The sequence below is a fragment of the Rhinichthys klamathensis genome, unplaced genomic scaffold (genome assembly GCF_029890125.1).
Source record: "Rhinichthys klamathensis goyatoka isolate OS25496 unplaced genomic scaffold, OSU_Roscu_1.1 h1tg000569l_1, whole genome shotgun sequence".
Taxonomy (NCBI): Eukaryota; Metazoa; Chordata; class Actinopteri; order Cypriniformes; family Leuciscidae; genus Rhinichthys; species Rhinichthys klamathensis.
Window position 1 is genome coordinate 568,991 of NW_026607035.1, and position 26,166 is coordinate 595,156.

At 36.3% G+C, this 26,166-nt stretch overlaps 2 protein-coding genes across 3 annotated transcripts; one reads left to right on the top strand and one right to left on the bottom strand.

Moving 5' to 3' along the window:
* si:ch211-244c8.4 (APC membrane recruitment protein 2) lies at positions 1 to 2,799 on the bottom strand. The gene has a single exon (XM_056239656.1). The coding sequence runs from the start codon at positions 2,607 to 2,609 to the stop codon at positions 6 to 8; it is 2,604 nt and encodes an 867-aa protein (XP_056095631.1). The 5' UTR covers positions 2,610 to 2,799; the 3' UTR covers positions 1 to 5.
* A 4,106-nt stretch (positions 2,800 to 6,905) lies between these two features.
* zdhhc20a (zinc finger DHHC-type palmitoyltransferase 20a) lies at positions 6,906 to 24,444 on the top strand. Of its 2 annotated transcripts, XM_056239623.1 has the most exons (14): positions 6,906 to 7,230; positions 8,775 to 8,801; positions 9,037 to 9,131; positions 10,321 to 10,441; positions 15,640 to 15,709; positions 16,175 to 16,207; positions 16,310 to 16,430; positions 17,800 to 17,835; positions 18,438 to 18,570; positions 19,669 to 19,795; positions 19,985 to 20,068; positions 20,344 to 20,453; positions 20,679 to 20,726; positions 24,315 to 24,444. In XM_056239623.1, the coding sequence occupies exons 1-13, from the start codon at positions 7,113 to 7,115 to the stop codon at positions 20,720 to 20,722; spliced, it is 1,119 nt and encodes a 372-aa protein (XP_056095598.1). In that variant the 5' UTR covers positions 6,906 to 7,112; the 3' UTR covers positions 20,723 to 20,726; positions 24,315 to 24,444. The 2 variants fall into 2 exon arrangements, with proteins under 2 accessions (XP_056095598.1, XP_056095599.1); XM_056239624.1 differs by lacking the exon at positions 17,800 to 17,835 and having other exon boundaries at positions 6,909 to 7,230.
* Positions 24,445 to 26,166: the final 1,722 nt, after the last annotated feature.

The following is a 26,166-nucleotide window of genomic DNA, read 5'->3' on the forward strand; positions in this document are numbered from 1 at the left end:
GTCAGTTACTTTCGGGTGACGGCAGCTGTAGCTGTTGGTGCAGGCTTATTGCTGGTCCGACGAATGGGCATTTTGGACACTGGTATCTTGGAGCGTGCACCTTCTGCCCTCCCCTGCACAGAATGGTAGGTTGCAGTAGATCCGTGTTTGATGGGGATCTTAGACTCCCGGGTTAAACTTGTTGCACCAGCTGCTGGATGTGTCTGGAGACTAAGTTTGCCATCAAGAATGTCCTCTTGGCTGTGGGAGAGGGTTGGGGTGACAGCCCCCGATTCTGTGGAGACATCGCTGAGGGCCTCTTTGCTGCTGCTTTCTCGTGAGAGAGTGAACGGACTTTCCTCTTCATGTACCGGTGTTGGTAGATTTGAGTGGTCATCATCTCCATTTGGCTGGGAATCTCGATGATGCAGCTTAGCAGGTCTGCCTCCACCACAAACAGGGATCTTACTTAGAGTTGAGGGCTTTGTTGCAGGGCCCCTTTTCACCGCCTTGCTGATGCTTTGAGTAGCTGATGAGTCTCTATTATCAGTTCCTTCGTGTCTTAACAGGTCCTCCCTCAAATCCATGCTGACATCATCTTCTGCTCTTTTTGACGAAATGAAGGATGGAGTAATACCTGGAGGAGACTTCAGGACAGGAATGTATGGTGTGGAAGTAACTGTGGGTGATTTCATGGTGGCAGAGGTAAGAAAAGGAGCAGGCATGGACGTAGAGTGTGACGGGTTAACAGCAGATGGAAGTTTAGCAACAGAAGCAGCCGTTTCAGAGATGGAGGCTTTTCTTACAGATGTTGTGCCAGTGTGGGTACTAGATTTTGAAGTTTGTCCCGTGGGTTGTTTTGTCTCAAGCTTGGTAATGGGAGCAGTGTTTCGGCTTGTCGATAATCCAAATGTTGTTACAAGTTTTGGTCTTGGTGTTGGTGCAGGGGCTGGGGTAGGTTTACCAAATGGTGGTGGATAAGGTGGTGGATAAGGAGTATGTTTGGTTGCAGAGGTAGACGCAGTATGTTTGGATTCTTGGGTAATGCTCAAAGTGGGTTTTGTTGCAGGGGTTGATACTTGGGCAGGTTTAGTCACAGGGGTTGGGGTAGGTTCAGTTTTGGTAACAGCAGAAGTTTCAGGGGTAGAACTAATTGAGGGGGAGGGGAAGGTTTCAGAAGTAGTGGTCGAGAGAGATAGAGGAATGAGTGTAGAGGTTGGGATAGGTTTGGTCATGGGGGTAGTTGTGGAGCTAGATCGTGTGTCAGGTTTGATTTCAGGGCTAGATTCAGGGGACAGGGCAGGTTTAGCTGGGGAAGGGATAGATTTGGTTGTAGGGCTTGATAAAGGGCCTGGGGCAAGCTGTGTAGTGGAGACAGATGTAGGGGTTGGTTTAGGTTGGATAAATGGAGTAATTGAAGTTGCAGTGGCTTGAGGTATTGGGATAGGTGTTGGTGTAGGCTGGGTTATGGGCGAAGCTGATGATGTGGGGGTGGGTTTAGCGAGAGGGCTGGATGTTGGGGTAGGGATAATAGGGCCAGTAGGCATAGACGGTGACATTTTGGTCACCGAAGAGGACGTTGAGGTGACTGCAGGTTTTGTCAAAGGGCTGGCAAAAGGTTTGGTGGTGGTGGGTGAAGGGGTGGGTTTGGTTGCTAAAGTAGGGGACGGTTTGAAAGAGGTGGTGGGGCTTAGAGTAGAAGTAGGAGAAGGACTAGGCTTTGATCTTGTAGAAGTTGTAGAAGATGAAGTCTTCTCAGAATTATCCACTTGCTGTGTGCTAGGTGCTCCCTCCATTCTACTGCTAGCTTTGACCCATTCTGCCTCAACATCTGCTACAATATCTCCACATGCCGTCAGTGAATCAAAGCTCAAAATTGATGAGATATCTCCGAGCAGTGTGCTCAAGCGTTCATTTGTTGGAGGTTTGTTCACCCCACTCACCTTTGCAGAGTCCTCAGATGACATAGGGCCCTCTTGTGGTGTAAGAAGCTTTTCCTCTGTCTCCTCCACAGAGCGAGCCGGAGGCCCAGGTGTTAATGTGAGACTCTCCTTAATAATCTCAACACTGTTGGAGCGGGAAGCAAGTAGGGGAGGGCCAGGTTGAGACTCTTCCTCCTCCTCATCCTCCTTCTCTTTACCACGCCAGCGTACTGTACCAAACAATCCCTTTAGGCCCTTCCGTTGGCGTCCAGGCCTCTGAGACTCGGTCTGAGCCTGGCGTTCTCCCGTCAATCCCCGCCGGCCTTTGCGAAGCATATTGAGGAAGCTCAAAGACTTAGCAGAGGTGAGCGAGGAGATGGAATGCCGAGTAGGGGTGGTTTCTGAATCCATGTTTCCGCTCGTGAACTCCTCCATTGGAGCTTCCTCCTGTTGACTCTCATCCTCCTGGTCAAGATCCACCTGCTCTGCCTCTGCTTCCGGGGCAGTAGGCTCTTTTAATCCATCCAGGGTTTTGCTAATTGATGGCGGTGATTTAGGGCCTTCATCTCCTTTCCCACGCATGGAGAAGATGCTAGCGACGCTGCTTCCAGGCTTCCGCTTGCCGAACAGTTTGAAGGCTTTTCTGATTTTACCTGGAGGCTGAGGGTCACATGGCGGTGGTTCACAGCTCTCAGACTGTGCATCCATATTCCAGCTCCACTGCAGTGTGTCTTTTCCTTCGTCTCGACGTCTCGGTCTACCCTCACACTTTCTCTCTTTGTAACCTCACGCTCAAATGAATGAAATATAACTGATAAGAATAAATAAATAAATGACCTTTTCCCTTTATATTTCTATAGACTGTTTTTGCTAGCAATGTGTATCTATCTCCGTCTCCACTCTCGTTCCCTCCCTCTGTCTATTGCTCTTTTTTCAAGCGCTCCCTCTTTCTCTCTCTCGTTCTGTTCCTCCCTCTCTAGCCTCCGCCCTCCCTCTCCCTCTCTTTCTCTCTGTTCCTCTCCTCTGGCTGCTCCAGCTGGTCACCATAGCAACTGAGGGTCTAAGCAGCTTTCGTCAGCAATGGAGCAGAGCCAGGGGCTGTCATCATCCTACCCTCTTTCCTTCTTTCTCTCTCTCTCCCCGTCCACTCTCTCTTTTCCTCCAAGTGTTCCCATCTCTCCCATCCCAGTTACTCATGCAGATTTATCCTTCCTATTTTTGACTGTGTTCTCTTGCTATCAGCATCACTGCTGCGTATGGGACAAAGGACAACACAGGCAGCAACTGGCTTGGTTACAGCATCCCTGCTGTGATAGATTTACAAACAAGCTGCTCAAAATATCAATCTGATCGAAATACGTTACCAATCCAAGACTGTGTATTGTACATTAGAGGGAGGACATATTGGAAGGGTGTTGAAATTTTGTAATGAATATGGCTGTGATTGGTGTGAACTGTCAAGACTTAAACATTTTCCACATAATTTCCCTCTCTTTCCCAATCTCTTGTCGTCTCAAATTCACTGTCTTTCTCTAATAACCTTCCTTCTCTTCTTATGCCCCTCCCACTCAACCACGCACAATCTCTCTCCCACACACACATAATTCTCGTAGGAATTCTCATCAGCACATGCTCTTGTAGCCCATCCTTTTGCTTGTCACACTTATTTTGCTGGGGTCTTGAGGACTCCAGTCGTTATAACTTATTTTTATTTATCACCGTTCCTCTCATCATGAGTTTGGCCCACCTCTCCTACCCAGTATCTTCATCTCTGCATCAGTGTCTTTCATGATCTTCCTATTTTTAAAGAAATTCTTTAAATCCCCCCCCCCCCCCCCCATTTACATATGAATTACACATCACACCCATCTCTCTTCTTCTGCACATCCATTTTTTATGTATATGAGCAGTGGATTTTGAATGCACTTAAAAAAATGATTAGGTAGCATGATTCTAGGTAAAAAAAAAAATTGTGTAAAATTCTGCAGCATAATATCAGATTTTGATTTTGAATATGATTGTTTTAATTTGTTTAGAAAGCCCATATATTTCAGAAAATCATAAATACATTCTTCTAATTATTTTAGAAAAGAGACATTTCTTTGAAAAAAAAACTTGTTCACTACATTTTGTAGCTGAATTATTTCAAATATGACATTGCATAATCATTATTTATTTATTTTCCTTTTTTAAATTTAATTTATGTATTTTGATTATTTTTACAATAAGTTTTAATATTTTTCTCGTACTCTCTGGACTGTTGTGTAATGTACATACCTTTTTTATTTCTTTTTACTACACTTTGTTATCGATAAAGAGTTTGGAGAAAAATTAAGTTTTTGTCTTGAGTACACCACCAAGTGACCCAGGACCGCCACTGGTGTCCCCTCTGAAGTAGGTGCATGACACCCCCTCTGCATCCATTCATGTATACATCTACTTTTCTGTCCTTATCTGCTCACTATTCTCTCTTTTAAAACAGGCCTCTTTCCTACTTCCTTCATCGCAACGAACCAATAAATTAATTCATCCCTTAAGTGGTGCTTTCATTGGGGCTCACTAAACAGGGGTGACTCGCCAGACAGAACAACACATTACTCTGTGCTGAGACTACATATCTCCAACCTATTAGAGGAGGCTCAAAAATAATTAAAGATGTGTTCTTCTGTATTGTGATGTACATCGGAGGAGTGAAACAGATTATCGAACAAAGTGTAGGGTGGGGACTTGGTTCAATCCATGGGGTGTTGATTTGTTTAAAAGTCAGGCATATGTCACCTGAGATAACTGTCAATTTATCAGAAGGCAGAGTTATATTATTTATTTTATTAAAAAAATGAAAACAAAAATGTTTTGTAAATGAAACATGCATGGATGAATAATTCACAATAAGATCAGTATCCATTTAGAAAATAGGGTGAATTTTCATTTAATGCCAACTTTAAAGACAAGTTTCTGCTGTGCTGCAAATCGTCTTTAGTATAGAGGTACTTTAGTAATTTAGTATAATTCATCAATAAAAACTACGGATAACCATATCCAAGTGTGTAGATATACAAACCACTCAGTCACATTACAGTCAATAGATGCTCAAGGCTGCTTTTAATGGTATCATCTGCAATTAATCTGCACTGAAAATAAATCACTATAAATTTAATAGGCTTACAAAAAGGACTCATTATATTTACATAAAGCGCAGAGCATTAAAGAGTGAGACCGTGTGTGTGAGAGAGAGAGAGAGTATTTGATCAAAAAACAATTCTAAATCAGGCTCAGCACAAGATCTATTTATCACACGTAAGTGCCGGAATAGACAATTTGTTCTTTGTTTTGTTGGTTCTCTGACGAACTCACTTCTGAAACCTCCCGAGGAGAACAGCAGATATGGAAAGAGAGGACCAGAGGAGTCTGTTTTCTACAGTTCAGAGAAATGAACCACATCTGGCATCAATGTTGGAATTCACCCTGCAGGACAGGGCACAGGGTGGAAAACGAATCTAATAAAACTCACAAATAAACCGTTACTATCTAGCCCACTAGCCAGAAAACTGACAATGAATCAAATTAAGCACAAATGAAAAGTACCACATTGATGAAGGTGACTCTTGGGACATCCAGTCTAACTCATTAACTAGATTACATTTAGCTGGGTGATTCAAATCCATCCAGACTGTAATATTGATTTTTGCGTCCCACGCTCAAGTCCTCTCACCTCTTCACTGTCTCAATGGGAGACCAACAGTGCTGATGCTGAAACTACTGCTCTGCTTCCCTCTGCTGACGTGATGGCGAGTTGCAGGAAAATTACAAATATATATAATTAGGCCTACTTCTTTTATACTTTTTTTTAGTTATTAACTGAAATGTCTTATTTTAAATAATAATAGTGTTTTGCTTGGACTAAGGGATTGAGTGGCAGTGGCATTGTTTGATGGTATTGGGAGAGTATTGAGTGTGTAGCCTATGTGGGCAAGTGAACTGAGGTGTTTTCTTTTTTTAGTTTTTATGCTAATTAGTTCATTGCATGGTTCTTGTAATTAATAAATATTCAGATTATTGTGATTAATGATTGACTGTATTGTCTATTTTTGTTTTTCTGTTGTTGCTGCTGTAACACCTAATTTCCCATTGAGGATTAATAAGGGAAGTCTGAAGTTTAAGTCTTAAATTTTCCCATCATTTACTCACCCTATTGTTGTTCCAAACCTATATGAGTTTCTTTCTTCTGTTGAACACAAAATAAGATATTTTGAAGAATGTTGGTAACCAGACAGTTGAAGGCACCCATTGACTTCCATAGTATTTTTTTTCTACTATGGAAGTCAATGGGTGCCATCAACTATCTACAACATGAGGGTGAGTAAACGATGACAGGATTTTTATTTATCGGTGAACTATCCCTTTATAATAATAAAGGTGACTAGTCACCATGATATCAAAATAGATAATTCTGTTTTTTTTAATGGAATATAAATTATTTATTCATACAAGATGCACATCATTATATTTTTTAATTCATGTGCCATGAGATGTGACGAATTCTCATAAAATATGAATTTAAGTAGCCTAGTGATCATAGTTGAATAAAATAACAACAATGTAACACCAATGACATGTAGGCCTAACCAAGTGAAGTGATACAAATTAATAAACGTTCAAAGTGCACATTAAACAGCCATAAGTATGTTGACTTTGAACGTAATTTTTAAGAAGGCCTATTAAGATACATATTTTAATTTGTTTTATAAAATAAAAATAAATGTAATAAATTAAATAAATATTTAATTAAAAAAAAAAACTGAATTAATCACAAATTTTTTTCCCTGAAAACACCACTGTACGTGCATTGTATATATTACACACACAGCAAAACACAATAAATAGGGGTTTAAACTCTCACGTCATTGAAAAAATAAAATAATTTAAATAAACTGCGATTAGATGTGGCAGAAAGGTGAATGCTGATTTCATTTGGGTTCCTAAGGCTCGGAATTGTCACATAATAAAACAAAACTACATATGGGAGGACAATTGAATGTTTATTGTGTTATTGATTTAAAAATGAAATACTTATCGCTTAATTGGACGATAATGGGGCATTAATGTGCTGCTGCTGGTGTTAAGCAGCTCTTTGTTTTTCTCCGAGCTCGTCGATCGGACGAGGCTCGTGCCGTGACGTCACCGACACCCTTTCCGAGGGTCGGATTAAAGATGGCGCCCTCTCAGGCGGTAAGATGCTGTCAACGGGGCTTATCCTGGATACCTGTGATTTTTATCAACCTGGTCGTGTGCTGGTCCTACTACGCTTACGTGGTGGAGCTCTGTATATGTAAGTTTCGACCCTAGTAGACTTGGTTGAATGTAACACTGTAATGTTAGATAAAAGTTGATGGCTAGTTGTTGCAGCGGTTGTCAGGGCAGGAAGTGACAGTAACTGACTGGTACCAGATATGGATCGAAATTCAGCTCGGTTTCTTTGTATAGTAATATTTATTTATGTGCATAATTCACGTCGAAAGCCATGAATGAACTGGTTTGATTTCAGTTATTGTATGCACAGTGTTAATTCAAACTCAAGCGTTAAGCCCAGGTGTTAAACTGATTGAGAGGCTTGATTTGACAAGCTGACGTGCTGAAGAGAATTGCGAATATATTATCAATTTTCAGTAACATAACGCTCACTTCAATCTCATCGAGGTATGCCTCGGAAGATTTCTGATTTATAGATTGTTTAGTTTGTCAAACAGTGACAGCAATTTCATGGTATGATTGATATGCTATACATAATAATTCCTGTCTTTGTATAATTATAGTATATGCATAATTATCGAATTACTTAAATAGACTTAAAGTTACTTACATTTTCTTTTTTTTAAAATGAAGGAAAATTCTGTAATAGTTTTTGGATTTTCAGGGTGTACTCCTTAAGTGAATATTTTTTTTTTTTTTTTAGATAAAGTGTGAAACATAAATGACTGAAAACATATATGCTGTAACTGCAGCTGTTGTTAACCACTTCACAGTGATCGCTGCACTCTCTGTAGTTCCACCCAGTTATTACTTTCCCATCAGCTTCTAAAAATACTCCCTTCATTGTGTGTTCTGGTCCATTTATTACCCTAGTAAAGTGCAGTGATATATTGTAAACCCTTCCTTATTGATTCCCCTCTCTTTTTTGCTATAAAGGTTTGTAAATCCTTTTAGAAATCTGACGGTATGACTCTATGATGGAGAGTTGCAAGTAAAATCTCAAATTAACTTTTGCTCTGTTGTTGCGTTTCTTATTTTATTTCACAAATGAAACAAGGATTGCTACACCAGTGACAAATTCACATAAAAGATGAATTGACATTCATATGATTCACATTAAATCATAGGTTAATAAAATAACAACACAATGTAACACTAGTGACGTGAGACATAAATTAACCAAGTGGGAAAAAATGGAAATGATTAAACTTTCAATATGTTGTGCACATTTAAACCTCCTACATACTTTGACATTGGAAGTACTTTTTGATTAATAAAATATTTATTGAAACACTTAGGCCTAATGAAATAAAAATACATGTATTTAATGAAAATAATTAGTTAATGAATAAAAGATTTCATCACGACATTTATCTGTCAGTCACTTGAGTCGTCATGACAACCGGGGTTCTCCATCCGTGATGGACACAAGGCTCTCTCTGACAGCACTCTGCCAGATGGCAGTACCAGTCGCCTGGCGCTCTGGCCTAACTGAAGGGAACTGGGTGGTTGGGAGCTGAGAGAGCATTAGCAGTATCCCAGCACTCAGCAGATGGCTTTGTGAATCAGGCCAGTTGTTCTTGATGGGATTGCCGATTGACCTTTGCTTCTTTCTCTCTGCAGATACAATCACTAACACAGAGGAGCAAGGTAAGAGGAACGCCAGTGAAACCAAGTGCACAATATTGCAAAAGCAGTTAACAAATTCTTCTGTTGGCTAATCTGGCCTCCTACTGTTCTTAGTCACATGTTTTGTCACACCAGAATGAACAACACATCCCATTTCTGTTATGAAGTAACAGCATTTTTTTTTTTTTGGTTTAGAAAGTAAGTATGAATTGTCGTTTGTTTTTCTAAAATTCCCCTCATTCTGTTTCTCTCGCAGTTTTTTATCTGATAGTGTTTCACCTCTGTTTCTTCATGTTCATATGGTCCTACTGGAAGACCATCATTTCCAAACCTGCCATCCCCTCAAAAGAGGTACTGTCTCTCTCTCTTTGTCTCTCTGTTCTCGTTCTCGTTACTAGTTTTGCCTCAGGGCCCAGGTCTTGCTTTAAGTTTAGAGATCAAGTGGTTGCCCAACAGTACATCATATTTAATGTTTAATGTAGTCTGCCCTGTATTTTATTTTACTTTGTGTAGTTCAGTTTCTGGATTTTGAGAATGAGGGAAAGTTGTACTGTACAACCTGTCCATGTTGCCACCTCATGTCTACTCATTCTTTCTACCAATCGACCGACAGATGAATTTGTATCAAAGTATCGTTGAAATTGGTAGCAAAATGCTTTGAGGTCAAGAACAATTTAGAACTCTGTTTAATATAATGTTTGATAGATGCGCAGCGTCTATTTATTTTTCCATTTTTATTTGGTTTTATTGGTGGTTGTTAGGCATTTTATTATTTGCTTGTAGCATTGGTTTCCCCCCCGTCTTATTTGGGACCCAATCAGAACCGATATGTTGAGAATCACTGGTCCAGTGTTGTTATTGCTTAAAAGAAAATTATAAAAATGAAATAATGCTAAAAAATAAAATTAAAATTATGTTAAAATATGTTGCCTTTGAAGGTTGAATTACTAAAATTAAATTTTAATAGTTTACTAAAATAACACTGCACTGGTCTAGATCATGTTAGTCTCAGCCTCAGACGTAGCAGCCATTGTAAGTTCACAAGACCGAAAGTGCATATAAAGCCTTATTGCCAGGCTCTCGGGTTCTCATTTCACCTGGGTCATGGGGGAGCAAAATATTTATCATACTGTAATGCGTATGTGGTTATGTTCCTCACATCTGGATGAGGAGCAGCAGCAGAGGGAGCCTTTAAACTCTGGCTGCTCTGTAGTTTTATTACCGCAAAATGTAATGACAGAGAAGAGAAGAGGAAGAAAGCCCAAAAAATGATGTTTTTGCATTTTTTACTGCCTGTGGGGTGCGTGGCGTGGTTTAGCAGTTAGCACACATGCTCTAACACACTGAGCTCATTTGGAAAGTGCAAGTCAAATAATTTCTTGTCATGTATCTATCTTGCCAATAAAGATGGCAAAAATAGTATTACGAATTTAATAATATTTAAAAGTTATTTGAAAGTTTCTGGTTGATTTTGGTTGGATATGCAGATTCATATTAGTCTATTCGCACTCACAATCTTACATTCTGTTGTCTCTCTTAGTTCTGTCTCCCTAAGGCTGAGAAAGAGCTGTATGAGAAAGAGGAGAGACCAGAGGCCCAACAGGAAATCCTGAAAAGAGTGGCCAGAGATTTACCCGTATATACACGCACAGGATCTGGGGGTGAGCTTAAAAAAAATACATCAGCATTGAAATCCCTTGTACTTCTTCTTTAAAATGTTCTGCAGTTAATTCAACTCCAAACATTGTTTTTTTTTGTTTTTATAAATGTTAACTTTAGAAATGTGTAGTTTTAAAGTTTGCTTCAACTTTTTACTCAAATTGTTATTCTGATAAAATGTGATAATTATTAAATGCTGGCTATGTCAGACTTTTGTACTCCACTGTATCTATTTGCATACTGAAGTGTGATTGGTTGTCTACACAATTGTTAAAAAATTTGGAGTCGTAAAATGTTTTTGAATGAAGTCTCTTGGGCTGCACAATATATCGCAATAATGCAAATGTAAATATCGCAATTTGTATATCGCGACGGCTTGTGATACGCTCCTTAAAAAAAGTTGCAAACATTTTTAATTTTAGGTCGACGCATATAGCAGAGAATAGACTGGGCACTGTTGTGAACCTTTCCTTCTAAAGTGTAGGAAACTCAGAAGTGAAGACCAGGGGCCTCATGTATCAACACTGCGTACGCACATAAACACGGCGTACGTCAGCTTTCACGTACTCGGCCAGATGTACTAACAGTGAAATTAACTTAAGAATGTGCGTTCCTCCAACTTCATGTCTGGCGTACGTACATTTGTCGTGATTTTTGTCCGTTATTGGCGACTCATAGAGGCAATAAAGTGAAGTGGCAAACATTACACTACGAATTGTTCTATCGCACCGCCAGCTGTCAGATATTGCTTATAATTTGTAATTGATAAATTATTTGACATATTATTGTCACACGAGTCTTATTAAAATATTCTATTATGCAATTAAGTAAGAACATATATAAAGCATTTGCAAATTGATACAACCCGTCTAGCAATGGCAGTGTTGGCTTAGGAATAAAAAATAAACTTCATTAATTCGGTCAGTAAAGATAAAAAAAAAAAGTAATATTTTTATTCAGCAAGGACATTTGTTTTTGTTTGAATTTGTTTAAAAGTGAGAGTAAATGCATTTATAATGTTACAAAAGATTATAAGTTTTCTATATCTGTTTGATTTAAGTTTTTATTCATTAAAGTATCCTGAAAATACTATATCACGGTTTCCACGAAAATATGAAGCAGAAGCACACCTGTTTTCAACACTGATAATACAAAAAAATGTTTCTTGATCATCAAATCATCATATTAGAATGATTTCTGAAGGATTATGTGACACTGAAGACTGGAGAAATGATGCTGAAAATACAGCTTTGATCACAGGAATAAATTACACTTTCACACAGAATACATTTTCAGTGAAATTTCGTTTCTTGCTTGCTTTAGCCATGTTCTTGCAGGTTTCTTTTGCCAAATTGGACTAATAATTACCATATTTAAATTAATTTAATTGGGGGAGGAGACTGGGTGGGGCGTTGTGCTCGTGCATGTGCGCTCAATTTTACGTTAATTGGGATGTACAAAGAGAATATGCGTGGGATCCTTCGTACGCAGAGATTCATACATCTGCTTTTTTTTGTGCGTACGCATATTTACAGCTTTGTCCGTACGCAATGTTTTAGTATGAATTCAACGCAAGTCTTTGTACATGAGGCCCCAGGAGACTTGGTTGTATCTTCAGCAGGATTCTTTATTGAGAACACAAGCTGTGGGTAGCTGCAGTAACGTCAAGACAAGTCTGACTAAGGGAACGTTCCCTTACAATATATATACATTTAGGGGCGGAGAGCATGTAAATGAAGTATACCAGTTCAGGAAACCTGTCCTAGACCGAGAGCGATCCCACTCCCAATCCAATCAGCATAACCATTCAAACGCTGAGACGCGAGAACGAGACTGGCAGGACTCTCTTGCTGAGACAGGAGCTCCAAGAGCCATTAGGTAATCTCAGTAATCTGACTCATTTAACTTACATTAGAGAGACCAGGATTGGCAGAATCCAGTCTACTCAACTTTCTCAGTTTATATACTATTGTACTGGAATCTAAATTAAACATTTATTACATTTTTGTAACACTACAGCACGCGACTGTTTCTTACGTGTGACTTGCTTGGCCTCAAAAAGAGTTAATAACCCACTGGGGTCTAAGGTGTTTTTGGGGTCCTTGAGATGTTTTGACATGCCCTGACATTTGTCCTTTTTCAGTTGTATATAAACATATTGGGTCTCATTCATGAAACATTCGTAAATATACGAGTAAATATGCGAGTGATTTGCGCGTAAAGAGACCTTCCCGAAAACTCTTCTCCTGATTCACAAATACTTCGTAAACGTCAGATGTGATAGTGAAATGTGTGTGTATGTTAATGAATTCTAATCAGTCGTAAATGGGATGCGCGTGCACGTTCATTCTCATTTACCATAAATCCCGGCCATTAAATCCGACTGACAACTATATATGGTCATCATATTATGACATGAATGCGAATGAAAAAAACAATTTCTCAGATGCAGAAATTGAAGTTTTATTATCAGAAGTTCATTCAAATTTTCATTTTATTTTCAAGCGTACATAGTGGCGTATCAGGTCCTAAAAAAAAGGAAGCTTGGCAGCATTACAGATGCAGTTAATGGAGTTTCATCTGTTAATCGAACATTCCCAGAAGTGAGAAGAAAATGGTTCGACATTAAGCTTGAGAGCAAAAAACGAATTAGTTCACTTCGGAAAAATAGTATTCAAACTGGAGAAGGACCACCATCGCAGATGCTATTACTGGCTCTCATAATAAGAAAAACCATATGTAATTACTATATATAATATTTTTTCAAAATGCTGTGCAAATATGTACCCGATTAAGGTGAATTAAATGCAGCCTTATTAATGAGCAAAACGTTCGGGTGTTAAGCACATTATTTACGCGTGGCTGGGAGCAGGTGTAGATTTCTTTCGTACCAACTAACATTTGGAAAATACGAACATTTTAATGAATCCGAAAATTTACGCCAGAACCACTTTACACACGATTTACACAAAAATTCGTTCTTCTCGTGTTTCATGAATGAGACCCATTAATGGCAAAGGTGTCATTACACTCTATTCAGCTCAAACAGGGCTACCATGATATGTGAGCAACATGTATGTAGATGTTTGTATTTTTGAGAGAATCATGGTTATTGAAAATTTTTTAAATTAAAGTTTCTGAAATAAGGCCACTAAATGCATACTAAATATGTGTCCGTGCGACTAATGGATGTTGTCGCCTAGAGTTTTTGCTTCAAAATGATCTGATAATCATCCTGCCTATTCATTCACATAAAACAATATATTGATTTAAATTTTGTAAGACACTTTTTGTTTGGAAAGGCAATATGCGTGGGTGCGTGAATGATCATGAATAATGCTCTGATTCACACCTGAGAAGACAATGACCTGCGTAATGAGCCGCATAATGAGCCTTTCAGTCAGGTATGTCACTGAGAGGGTACCACAAAAAAGAATACGAGGACAAAAGAAATCTAACAAATAATCCAAATATAAATGAAAGTCAAAAGCACATTTTTAGTACATAGTCATACCTGGAAACAAATCCTGTTCAAATAGGCCATTCTTGAGAACTGGTTCAAAGTTAGAGTTGGAAACATACTTTTTTTTAATTTTATTTTTTTTACAAATTTTGTATGCATGCAAATTGTATAATATCCAAGGTAAACATTTCTAGTAAATTGTGCAGTTAATTCTCATACTGTATTTTCAGAAAGTTTTGAAATATATCCTCTCCCCAAATGTGTCACTAATAAAACATAATAATAAATAATTTAATGAGAAAGCTTATATTGACCTATTAAGATTTTGTTTACAGCTACCTTGTAAATATATTTTTTGCTATTTTATTCAGTTTTCACATGTAAATCAACAACAATTACAATTTTAACAATATTTCAAGTGTAATCTTTCTTTTTAAAAAGTATACATTTTATCATACGCATTTCAAAGTTAAGGATTCATTAGTTTGAATATAGCCTACATTGGAACAAACACTATAATGACATATTAGTTGATGACTTTATTTTTTGACAAAACACACTATATTTAACATATGAGCAGAAATTGGCGAACAAAAGCTTATTTGATGTGGCAGTTAGTCTATTTTACAGTAAAAACTTTATTATCTATCCAAAACTAGTCAACGAAATGTTGTCTCTCATATTTCGTCTGTAACATATCGTTTTTATGATAGCCTATATTTGGGCATATAAATGTTAATTTGCAGTTTAATACGTTGCTTATACAAAGACATTTTATTTCAACATATTTCGGTCGATTTTTACTCATCTCTGTATAGCAATATAGTTTGGTAAAAGCTAAAGTAGTAGATGTGTTCATGTAAAAAAACATATTTACTAATGTAGGCTAAGTGCCTGTAAACAACAGCGCGCATTTGTGCCGTTCCTTCATTCACACACAGAAACCTGTCTTTTGCGGTTTACAGACACTATTCCATATCGCGATTTGAACAAAGCACTTAAGAATAAAGAACTTAAAATTCACAATCCTCTGCTGGATCCGTTGCTCCTCGAAGTGAAACTAAACCGGCACTTCTGAGGTAAATTTTTATTAAATATTAAATTATTATAACGATAGTATTATTCCTTACAGCGTCGCAAGATGACGTAAAGTACATGAATCTGATTAAACTTGATGTGTTTTTATCGAGTTGATGTGGGCGTTGACAGGTTTGCATGGATTGCCTCAGATCATTTGCATGCGCTCTCCGTGGGCGTGTTCACATTAGCAGATAATGAGTTGCCATGAGAACGACTGACATCTCTCTCTTCATACAGATTACATAAACAGAGAATATTTGTTTTCATTTTGAATTAGATAATTTAATAGTAAACACTTAAATGATTATAAAGACATATTGTTCATGCCTGGGTGAATAGTATTCGGTGAGTTTTGTTTAAGTTTAGAGACGTGCTCCAGAAAAAAAGAATTTTCTCAACTACCACCAGTTCTCTTTCACATAGTTGTGCTGGTTAATATTTTTGTGGAAACGGTTGATTCAGTTTTTACTGTCACTTTTGATCCGTTTAATGCATCATTGCTAAATAAAAGCTTTAAATAATTTCTTTAAAAATGAACTACTGACTTTACTGACCTCAAACTTTTGAATGGTTTGGTATCTATACATCTATATACTAGTGACATACAGTTCGGAGTTATGAATTGATTCTGAATTATAAATCCTCTTCCCTCCTCAGCTATCCGTTACTGTGATCGCTGTCAGCTGATCAAACCAGACAGATGTCATCACTGCTCTACCTGCGACAAGTGAGTCCATCCAAAAAACATACTCTACGTCGGAAATCACATACTGTGATTTGGCACTTAATTACTTCATGACCGCTTAAAAAAAAGTATTTTGTATGTAGTATGAATGTAATCTGGACATACTACATTCGCCATGTTGTCCTTATCACATGACCTACCAGCGTCAGTTGCATCACTTCACTGTCATTCATAAATCCTTTCCCATGGCCTCATGGGATAGTAAAGTGTCCATTGTATGCACACTTCAGAATCTTGCCAGAAGTAGTAGGTCATCCGGGTACTTTTTGGCTACTTTAAAAAAAAATGTTTTATATGAATACTGTGAATTCTAACATATTTGGTTTGGTCACATACTGTTTATCGCCTGCTATATAGTAGGGAAGTATGCCGTTTCGGATGCAGCCATAGTTATCTTGTATGTCTTGGATTTGCACATTTTATTTGGATCCTTTTTGTTTTTCCCAGATGTGTGCTGAAAATGGATCACCACTGTCCATGGTACGTGCATCTGGAGCTGCAATCAGTTTTTTACCTAAAGTTATGTTGTCACATTAGCTGTCACTGTTGTGCTTGAGGTAATGACTCTTTGCTGTCTTTCAGGGTTAATAACTGTGTTGGATTCTCCAACTACAAGTTCTTTGTGCTGTTCCTGGCATACTCTATGCTGTACTGCGTCTACATCGCCGCCACAGTTTTGCAGTACTTTATCCAGTTCTGGACAGTAAGTCCACACATTCACACAAAGACATCTGATTCCTCTCATTTCTCACACTTCTCGCTTCTCACCTTGTGCTATTTCGGAGCGCCAACCTCAGCGTGTCTCTATCTCTATCTATCTGTTTTTCTGTATGCATGAAAATTAATTGCAGATAACCTAAACAATTATGTGAAACAATCATGTACAGTCAGGTGGTAATATCACAAAGATTAATGAAGTAATTGCCCTTTTGGGGTTTATTCTATTATTTTAGATTTATTTACTTCATTAAATCCTGCTTAATTACATATCTACATGCTAAATAAATAAGTATTATTATAAATTATTTATTATAAATAAACATTGATTTGAGTTTAAGGGTGTGTTCACACTTGTAGTTCGTGTAAAACTTTTTTTTCAGTCCTGGACATTTTTTTTTTTTTTAGGTTTTAGTCCTGGTCTGCTTAGTGTCCACATTGGCATTTTAACAATGAACCTAAACGCATGAGGATATGTTCATAACCTGATTGGTCGGCTTTTATTACATATATTTCACAACGGAACTTATCGAACATCCAAAACAATGCTGTGTGCTGGGTGAAATGCGCTCGTTGTATGTGCATAGCCTACAAATGATAAATGAGAAAAAAACAGGTATACATTCTGTCCTTTTTAGGGTCGCATCTTGTGACATAATGTCCCATTTTTGGTTCGTTTACATGTCTTTGGTCCGTGTTACATTCATATTTCATTCGAACCACACCAGAGTTCGTTTGGAAGCAGACCGTGACCCATCTTTTCAGCGGTCTCGGTCTGCTTGTTTGTAGCACACCAGTTCTGGTTCACACTTATTCAAATGAACCGCACTAACAGAGCAATCGCACCAGGGTTTGTTTTAATCGAACCAAACATGCCAAGTGTGAACACTCTAAAGGTACACTGTATCTTTCGGCGCTCTAGCTGTTAAAAAACAAAACTGCATGCATTTTGCGGAAGAACATTGTTTTGGTTGATGCTTTGGATTTTAGTGACTCTGCTGATGAATATGGTTCTTTCTCATAGCTAAAAAGAGAGAGATTATCTTATTTCACAATATTGTTGTTTTAAATTACTTTTTGATCAAATAAATGCAGCCTTGCTGAGCATTACTTCTTTTAAAAACAATGTTTTTATAAACCCCAAACTTTTGAACAGTAGCATATACTATGTGTTCATTTATATGCACCAGTATAATAATATAATATATATCTTTTTTTTTTCACTAAAACTTTTTTAATATTCTTAAATGCTACGCGAGCACCTTTGTGTTAATGTTTGTTTTTGAGACACAGAAAGATGGAAGAAAATGTGTCTGCTTCTAACATTCTGTCTGTTTTTAACACTTTGTCTGAAGCTTTGCAGACGGAGGGCTATAGAGCATTGCCCGGAGGTAAACCACTCACGCGTGCTTTCCACTGTTTTGACTGTTGCCGTTTATTTTGTTGAATCATTTTGCTTTGCATTCTTTTACTGATGAAAATAACCAGTAGTGTTGCTATACAGAGTGCAGTTTCGCATATTAAATTACACAGACGCTTTTTAGAGGCACAGCAATCAGCTCTTACCAGACATGGACGTTAGTGTTGACGCAGTTAGATGAACAGGCTTTCTTGAGCTCTGCAACTACATCTAATGGCAGTAAACGATTTTGGGCATCTCACAATTTTAAAGGTGATGTGTGATTTTTTTTTTTTTTTTTTTTTGAAGGTTAAAATATTTTTTTCACAGCAACATTGGCTCAACCAGTGGTGTGAGTTTGGGGCGGGACTATATTTTCCCGAGTTTCTTTTATTTTGTTTACTTCGTTTACTGATTCTAAAAAATGTCACACTTCACATTTAAAAAAATCGTACCTTACAATGACCTGTGAGCGAGGGTCTTGCCTGAATATGCCTTTGTAGTGTAATGAAATGCTGATCTACAAACTAAATTGGGATACTTAATGTTTTTTTTTTTCTTCATTGTCTCACTTTCTACTTTCTCACTCGACAGAATCATCTGCCAGACACTCATGCAAAGTTCCATGTGTTGTTCCTGTTCTTTGTGGCGGCCATGTTCTTCATCAGTATCCTGTCACTCTTCAGCTACCATCTGTGGCTGGTGGGAAAAAACAGAACCACTATAGGTAAGATATTAGTATTGCCTGCATCTTTTTCTTCCTCTTCCTTTTTTATATATTTTTTTAATTACTTTTTCTCCTCCTCTTCCTTCATCTTCTTCCTCCCCTCCCCTTCTTCTTATTCTTCTTCTCCTCTTCTTTCCTCCTCCTGCTTCTCCTCTTCCTTCTCCTTTTTCCTGCTCTTTCTACTTCTGCTTCTCCCTCTTCTCCTCCTTCTGCTGCTTTTTCTCCTTCTTTTCTTTCTTCATCTCTTTCTTCTCCTCCTGCTTCTTTCTCTTCCTCTCCTTCTCTTCTTTTCTCCTCCTACTCCTCCTTTTCTCCCTCTCCTCATCCTGCTGCTGCTTCTCCTTCTTTTTTTCTTCTCTTCCTCCTCCTTTTTGTCCCTCTCCTTCTCCTCCTCTTCCTCCTCCTGCTGCTGCATCTTCTTCTTTCTTCTTCTTCTCCTGCTCATGCTCCTCCTTCTCCTCCTCCTTTTTCTTCCTCTCCTCCTCCTGCTTCTTAATCCTTCACATCTAAAGTTTAATTAACCTGCAACCGTTGAAATGTTATTTTTATGTCATGTTTTTTTAGTTTAGTTCATCTTTAGCTATTAAATTATTATTATTACTTGCATCTCCTTATCATAAGCTGTTTAATATTTGTTTATTACATTGCGATTGTTTTTTTCTTTCGCTTCACTGCAAACACTAAATGCAGTAAATACAGTTATTGCTTCTTTAGTTTCTAATTACTTCCTCATTGTATTCCTGTCCAGGTTCATATTTTGCTTTCCCTGTCACTCTTTGACCTGCTAGTCCTCCTATCTCTTAGTTACATATTGTGACCGATTTTGCATCATTATCTTTTACTGAGGGAAAATGTAGTCACATGTTCAGACAACAAATAAAACTTTGCTCATAAAAGTCATATGTAAATGAATGTGGGCAATTGGATTGTGAGCGTGCTTATGAAGAATGTTTAGGTAAACTTCAAGACAAAAAACCCCCCAAAACTTTTTTTTACAATGAAGTTTGATACTCCTCCCAAAGTTTGTTCAAAAGTACAGGATGTCATTTGTTGAGAACAGGAACAGACCTCATTCTAATCTCTCATCCTTTGTTTCAGAGGCGTTCAGGGCACCGGTGTTCAGAAATGGTCCAGATAAAAATGGCTTCACTCTGGGCTTCCGTAAGAATATCACCCAGGTGTTTGGGGACCAGAAGCTATGTTGGTGCATACCCATTTACAGCAGGTAACTTTTTTTTTATTAATAAAATGCACCAATAAATCATTCATAATTAGATACAGAAATGTGTATTAAGAAAGTAAATGATAATTTAAGTTTAATGTTAATTGTAAGATTATAAACACCCTCATGAGAAACCATTCAGTGTTGTGTGGCAAGTTATGGTTGCATGAGTAGCTGTTTTTTCCTCTCTAGTTTAGGCGATGGCTACACATTCCCTACTCGCCTAGTCAACGTTGACTCAGAGCAAGGCAATGTTGAACACCAGGCCATTAAATGGTAATTACAATCTACTATGTTTACAATTCCTCTAGTCATTTGAATGGCAGTATAATTCTGCAGTTCGTCATGAGAACAAATTAAACCATGATTATTTTTCCCTTTATGTGCATTCTCTTTTAATCTCAGACATTCTAGAAGTCTGTTTTCCCAGAAATGTCTTCAGAGCGGCACTGTTAATAGTAAAAATATAATCCAGGGTGAGGTTTATTTTGGAGCAGTGGAAGTCTCCATAAGTGCTTGTGACTGACATATAATGGTTGTTATGGTAACAGCACTGTTGATGGACAGACAAACCCCAGACCTCTGAGTGAGTCACAGAATCATCTCCTTGGCAACGATACGCACTCCGAGGAGCAGAAAGACGGCAGTCCTGCAAACATAGGTACGTCACGGCGAAGCTTTTACACCCTTTATATTGCTAGAGAACATTGTGAAATATGGTGGGTTTTTTATCACTAGATATTGTTAAAAGTCTAATGATTTCTCTGAAGCTTTAATGGAGACACACTGCTCCTTAATGTACACCAGTTTGCTCCCTAATGCAGTTGATAAATGTGAGGGAAATGTATGCATTTATGAAACTGATCGGTGTGGAATTGTCTTCCAGAGGTATGTCAGCCTGTTTCTGTTACCATGGAGAATGAGTCCTAATCAGGTAAGACTTTGCTTTAGGTTTTAGGTTGAATGGGGATTTTCTTTGGGGTGATGTGTTGTAGTGGTTAAGGGTACAGTTACACGAAAACAATGTTCTAAAAGCAGAAAAGGTTTTTCCTTTGCGTTTTTCATGTACAGACAACAGCATTGTTAAAATGATCCCTGTTCACATGGATCTGTGGAAACAACTAAAAACTCTATTATTAATGCCAGGCCAGTAGTTGGTGATGTCACTTTGTAAAGAAACCCTACATGCCTATAGACTGAACACACATGCGCATGACGTCACCGTTTTCACAAATTAGCGTTTTTGTAGTTTACGCTGAGATGAATACGGTATCTTTTTCAAAAACGTGCACTTTGAAACCCGTTTTAAAAAGTTAGCTTTTTTTAAGCCCAACAAAGTTTTCTGTTTTTAGTTGAAAATAATTTTTTAGTATTCGTGTACACGGGCCCCTAAGATTTGGGTAAGAGTCTTGTAGCTTTGAATCAGTGTTTTAACGCTTAACGTTATCGTTTTCTCAGAGTTTAGGCTCCTGCCTAATAGTAGCCTAGGCTATTCAGCAACTCAAACATACCAAACCAACAATTACTAAAAACACACAAAAACTGATTTTGCACGGGCATTGCACTAGTCCATCTATAAATTACAGGAACGTTTGTCTTTCTGTCTGTCTGTTATTCGAATATCTTTCGAACCGTTTGTCCGATGGATTTCAAACTTGACAGGTGTCTTGCTGCGGGCACAAGTAAGTGCAGTGCCGAGTTTGACATTGTTTGGATTAGACATGCAAAAGATATCCTTAAATATATCTGTAAAGAAGCACACATTGAAGTTCTGGTTTAAAAATAAACATTCTGACATTAGAGAGGGTTGTGGTTTAAAAATTGTGGTTTAAAAATTGTGGTTTAAAAATAAACTTTCTGTCAGCTAAACATTAAGTCAGCTACACTGTTTACTTCTGAAGTAAAAAAGTAGCGATTCTTTTAAAAGAATGTAGTGATTCTTTTCAAGGTTGTTATACATTTATTACAATGTAATTATATGTTTATTAGTGTAATTATACATTTATTACAGTGTTATTATACATTTATTACAGTGTAATGATACATTTATTACAGTGTTATTATACATTTATTACAGTGTAATTATACATTTATTACAGTGTTATTATACATTTATTACAGTGTAATTATACATTTATTACAGTGTTATTATACATTTATTACAGTGTAATGATACATTTATTACAGTGTTATTATACATTTATTACAGTGTAATTATACATTTATTACAGTGTAATGATACATTTATTACAGTGTAATGATACATTTATTACAGTGTTATTATACATTTATTACAGTGTAATTATACATTTATTACAGTGTAATGATACATTTATTACAGTGTTATTATACATTTATTACAGTGTAATTATACGTTTATTACAGTGTTATTATACATTTATTAGTGTTATTATACATTTATTACAGTGTAGTTATACGTTTATTACAGTGTAGTTATTTGTTTATTACATTGTAGTTATATGTTTATTACAGTGTAGTTATACGTTTATTACAGTGTAATTATACGTTTATTAGTGTTATTATACATTTGTTTTATTATTATACATTTGTTACATTATTATTTTGTTACATTATTATTTTTGAAAAAGTAGCGATTCTTTTTGAAAAGTGTAAAAAGTAATTATACATTGTTACTGTCTTATACATTTATTACAGCGTTATTATACATTTATTACAATGTAATAGGTTTATTACAGTGTTATTATACGTTTATTACAGTGTTATTATACGTTTATTACAGTGTTATTAAGCGTTTATTACAGTGTTATTATGTGTTTATTACAGCGTTATTATACGTTTATTAGTGTTATTATATGTTTATTACAGTGTTATTATACGTTTATTACAGTGTTATTATACGTTTATTACAGTGTTATTATACATTTGTATTATTATTATACATTTGTTACATTATTATTATTATTAAACATTTGTTACATTATTATTTTGTTACATTATTATTTTTGAAAAAGTAGCGATTCTTTTTGAAAATAGTGTAAAAAATGTAATTATACATTGTTACTGTCTTATACATTTATTACAGTGTAATTATACATTGTTACTGTCTTATACATTTATTACAGCGTTATTATACATTTATTACAATGTAATTATACGTTTATTACAATGTAATTATACGTTTATTACAATGTAATTATACGTTTATTACAATGTAATTATACATTTGTTTTATTATTATTATACATTTGTTACATTATTATTATTATTAAACATTTGTTACATTATTATTTTGTTACATTATTCTTTTTGAAAAAGTAGCGATTCTTTTTGAAAATAGTGTAAAAAATGTAACTATACATTGTTACTGTCTTATACATTTATTACAATTTAATTACACATTTATTACAGCGTTATTATACATTGTAATAAACGTATAATTACATTGTAATAAATGTATAATAACGCTGTAATAAATGTGTAATTACATTGTAATAAATGTTATTATACATTTGTTACATTATTTTGTTACATTATTCTTTTTGAAAAAACTAGTGTAAAAAATGTAATTATACATTTGTTAGTCTTATTCTACATTTATTACAATGTAATTATACATTTGTTAGTCTTATTCTACATTTATTACAATGTAATTATACATTTAATACAATGTATTTATACGTTTATTACAATGTAATTACAATTTTTTTACAATGTTACTATACATAGTTTAAAAACTATGTATAGAACAATGAAAAAGTAGCAATTTTTTTTTGAAAAAGTAGCAATTCACTTTCGAAAAAGTAGCGATTCATTTTTGAAAAAGTAGCGATTCAGTTTTGAAATAGTAGCGATTCACTTTCGAAAAAATATCGATTCACTTTCGAAAAAGTAGCGATTCATTTTTGAAAAAGTAGCGATTCACTTCAGAAAAAGTAGCGATTCTTTTTGAAAAAGTAGCGATTCACTTTCGAAAAAGTAGCGATTTAATTGAATCTGTAAGTCAGCTACACTGTTTAATTCTGAATATTATATTTTATTCTGGAGCGCTGAACGTTATCGTTTTCTCAGAGTTTAGGCTCCTGTGTAATAGTAGCCTACGAAAAAGTAGTGATTCTTTTTGAAGTAGCGATTCTTTTTTGAAAAAAGTATTGATTCTTTTTGACAAAGTAGCGATTCTTTTTCTAAAAAGTATCGATTCACTTTCGAAAAAGTGGCGAATCATTTTTGAATTTTTTTTTTCATAGCTGTAAGCCATAATCATCAAAAATATAACAAATAAAGGCTTGAAATATCTCCCTTTGCATGTAATGAGTCTATATAATATATTAGTTTCACATTTTAAGTTGAATTGCTGAAATAAAGGAACTTTTGCACGATATTCAAATTTTTCGCGTTTCACCTGTACATGTACATGATTTTTTTGATAGGTGGATCAAAGTGTTTGCCAAATGGATACTTGCGTTCCCTCTGCATATTCAGAGAATGGATATTTCCAGTGTTTGTTTATTCTTACACAAGTTTGGTTTCTCTCTCCTTACAGGACCATGGAATGGCACCAGGATTATTTTTCCTCTCTTAAGGATCCTCTTGTTCTAAGACCTCGTGTGAAAGACCGCATAGCCCTCAGATATAATGCCTTAAGGTTAGCAGCATCATCTTCTCATCTCTATGGAAATGACCAGCAGCACATCGCTGCGGTGGATTTATTTAACCTGCGTTCATATCCGCACAGACTCTCAAGTTCTTCGCACCGACTGAACTCAACGACTCTTTCACCAGGTTTTATTGCATGGTGTCTAACACATTTTCTTTCTTCTGAAATGCACATTTATTTGATCAAAACACCTTAAGATGACCTAGGGTTTTGTCTGTCCAATATATAATGTATTTATACTGGTTAATCTCTGGGATTACTACTTTTTTTTAGACCAAAAAAGTTTGGCAGGTGTTTCTACCCAAGATGCACTTTTGTCAGCTGCAGATGTTAACTGATCTGAATTAACATGTAAGTGCATTATTTGATAAGAAAGTGTTCCTCCGTTGAGTAAAATTCACTACACGGAAGCATCAACCTCAACTAATGTATGAGTTCTAGTTAAGTATTTTTTGACATAATTCAGAAGGTGCAATACTTTCCTTTTAGATCTTTACATTAATGTCCTCTATTTGTGGGAAACTTAATGTAGTATTCAGTGGTATCCAACAACTTTTAGGTCCTCTACCCATTCATTAACACTTTTTCAAACCTCAAGCCCATCAGCATTATACTATCAGCTTTGTGCCTTTGTTTGAGGGCTAGATTTTGCAGCAGATTGTGTGAATCGTGACATTAAAGCACACTTCATTTCTAGGTTGTGTAGCACATGCAGCTCAGTTGTTTATGACAGAAGGAACTCAGGCCAAGACGTTAAACATGGAAAAATGAATTCTAGCAAATAGTATCATGTGGAGTTTTGACAGGATTTCCTTAATTAAAGTTTGAAGACGGCTGAAGTTTTTACTCCACATGAATGTGTAATCTTGGTGTACAGTTTTTTGTTTGCATAGTTTTGTTTCTGCTGTTCTGTAAGTGGGAGGAGTTCAGTGAGGTCTGTTTACAGATGCACCGTCTTCATGTATTCCTGGAGAAACGTGACCTCATAAGGAAGCTCTTATGTGACTGAAATACATGCATATCTCAAGATTTGTGTTTATACTTTGAAAACAGCCCATAAAACTCATTTCAGAGTTGATGATCATGGAAGGCATTGAATCGTGTTTGTAGTGAACGGTTGCTATATTGTTTTTTTTATTATAGTTTTTCAGAATTGTTTTATTTATGTTATTGCATGTTAATATAAAAAGTATTGAAAAGCAAAGTATTGAAAACACCAATTCAATTATGACCCCTCGATAGCATTTCTGCAGAACAACGTCAAATGTAATTACTGATAGGCTGCTGCATCTGCTGGAGGTCATGTGGTATTTGAATGAGGACATGATCGTCTTTATAAACATTTTTATAGGACCAAATTATGCCAAAAATAATCATTTTAATATCAAATAACTCACTAATCAATCACTTACTCCCTCATGAATATGTAATGTATTACTGGAATTTAAAAACCAAACATATATAGGACCATTTTATTATTCTTTCCAGAAAAAACGTTGTACAGAATCTTTTTTGTACTTACTCTGCAGGCCAGTTTGGTTCATGATGTTATATTTGATGATGTTTCTGAAGTCTAAACAGTTTGCACAGATTTTCCGTCTAATTCAATTTAATGTTTGTACTTTGCAGATTTACCAAGAATTTAATGTATGCATTATGAAATTGAATTAATAAAAAAATGTTGGCACTCCATTGGCATGTGCTTGACTTTGACAGTGAAAAAGGAATGACATCGTTT

Excerpts from the sequence above, each read along its gene's own strand:
- zdhhc20a (XM_056239623.1), top strand. The coding sequence starts at position 7,113 with ATGGCGCCCTCTCAGGCGGTAAGATGCTGTCAACGGGGCTTATCCTGG. Across the intron at positions 8,802-9,036 it reads CACTAACACAGAGGAGCAAG|TTTTTTATCTGATAGTGTTT; the intron begins GTAAGAGGAACG and ends TTTCTCTCGCAG. Across the intron at positions 9,132-10,320 it reads CTGCCATCCCCTCAAAAGAG|TTCTGTCTCCCTAAGGCTGA; the intron begins GTACTGTCTCTC and ends TGTCTCTCTTAG.
- si:ch211-244c8.4 (XM_056239656.1), bottom strand. The coding sequence starts at position 2,609 with ATGGATGCACAGTCTGAGAGCTGTGAACCACCGCCATGTGACCCTCAG.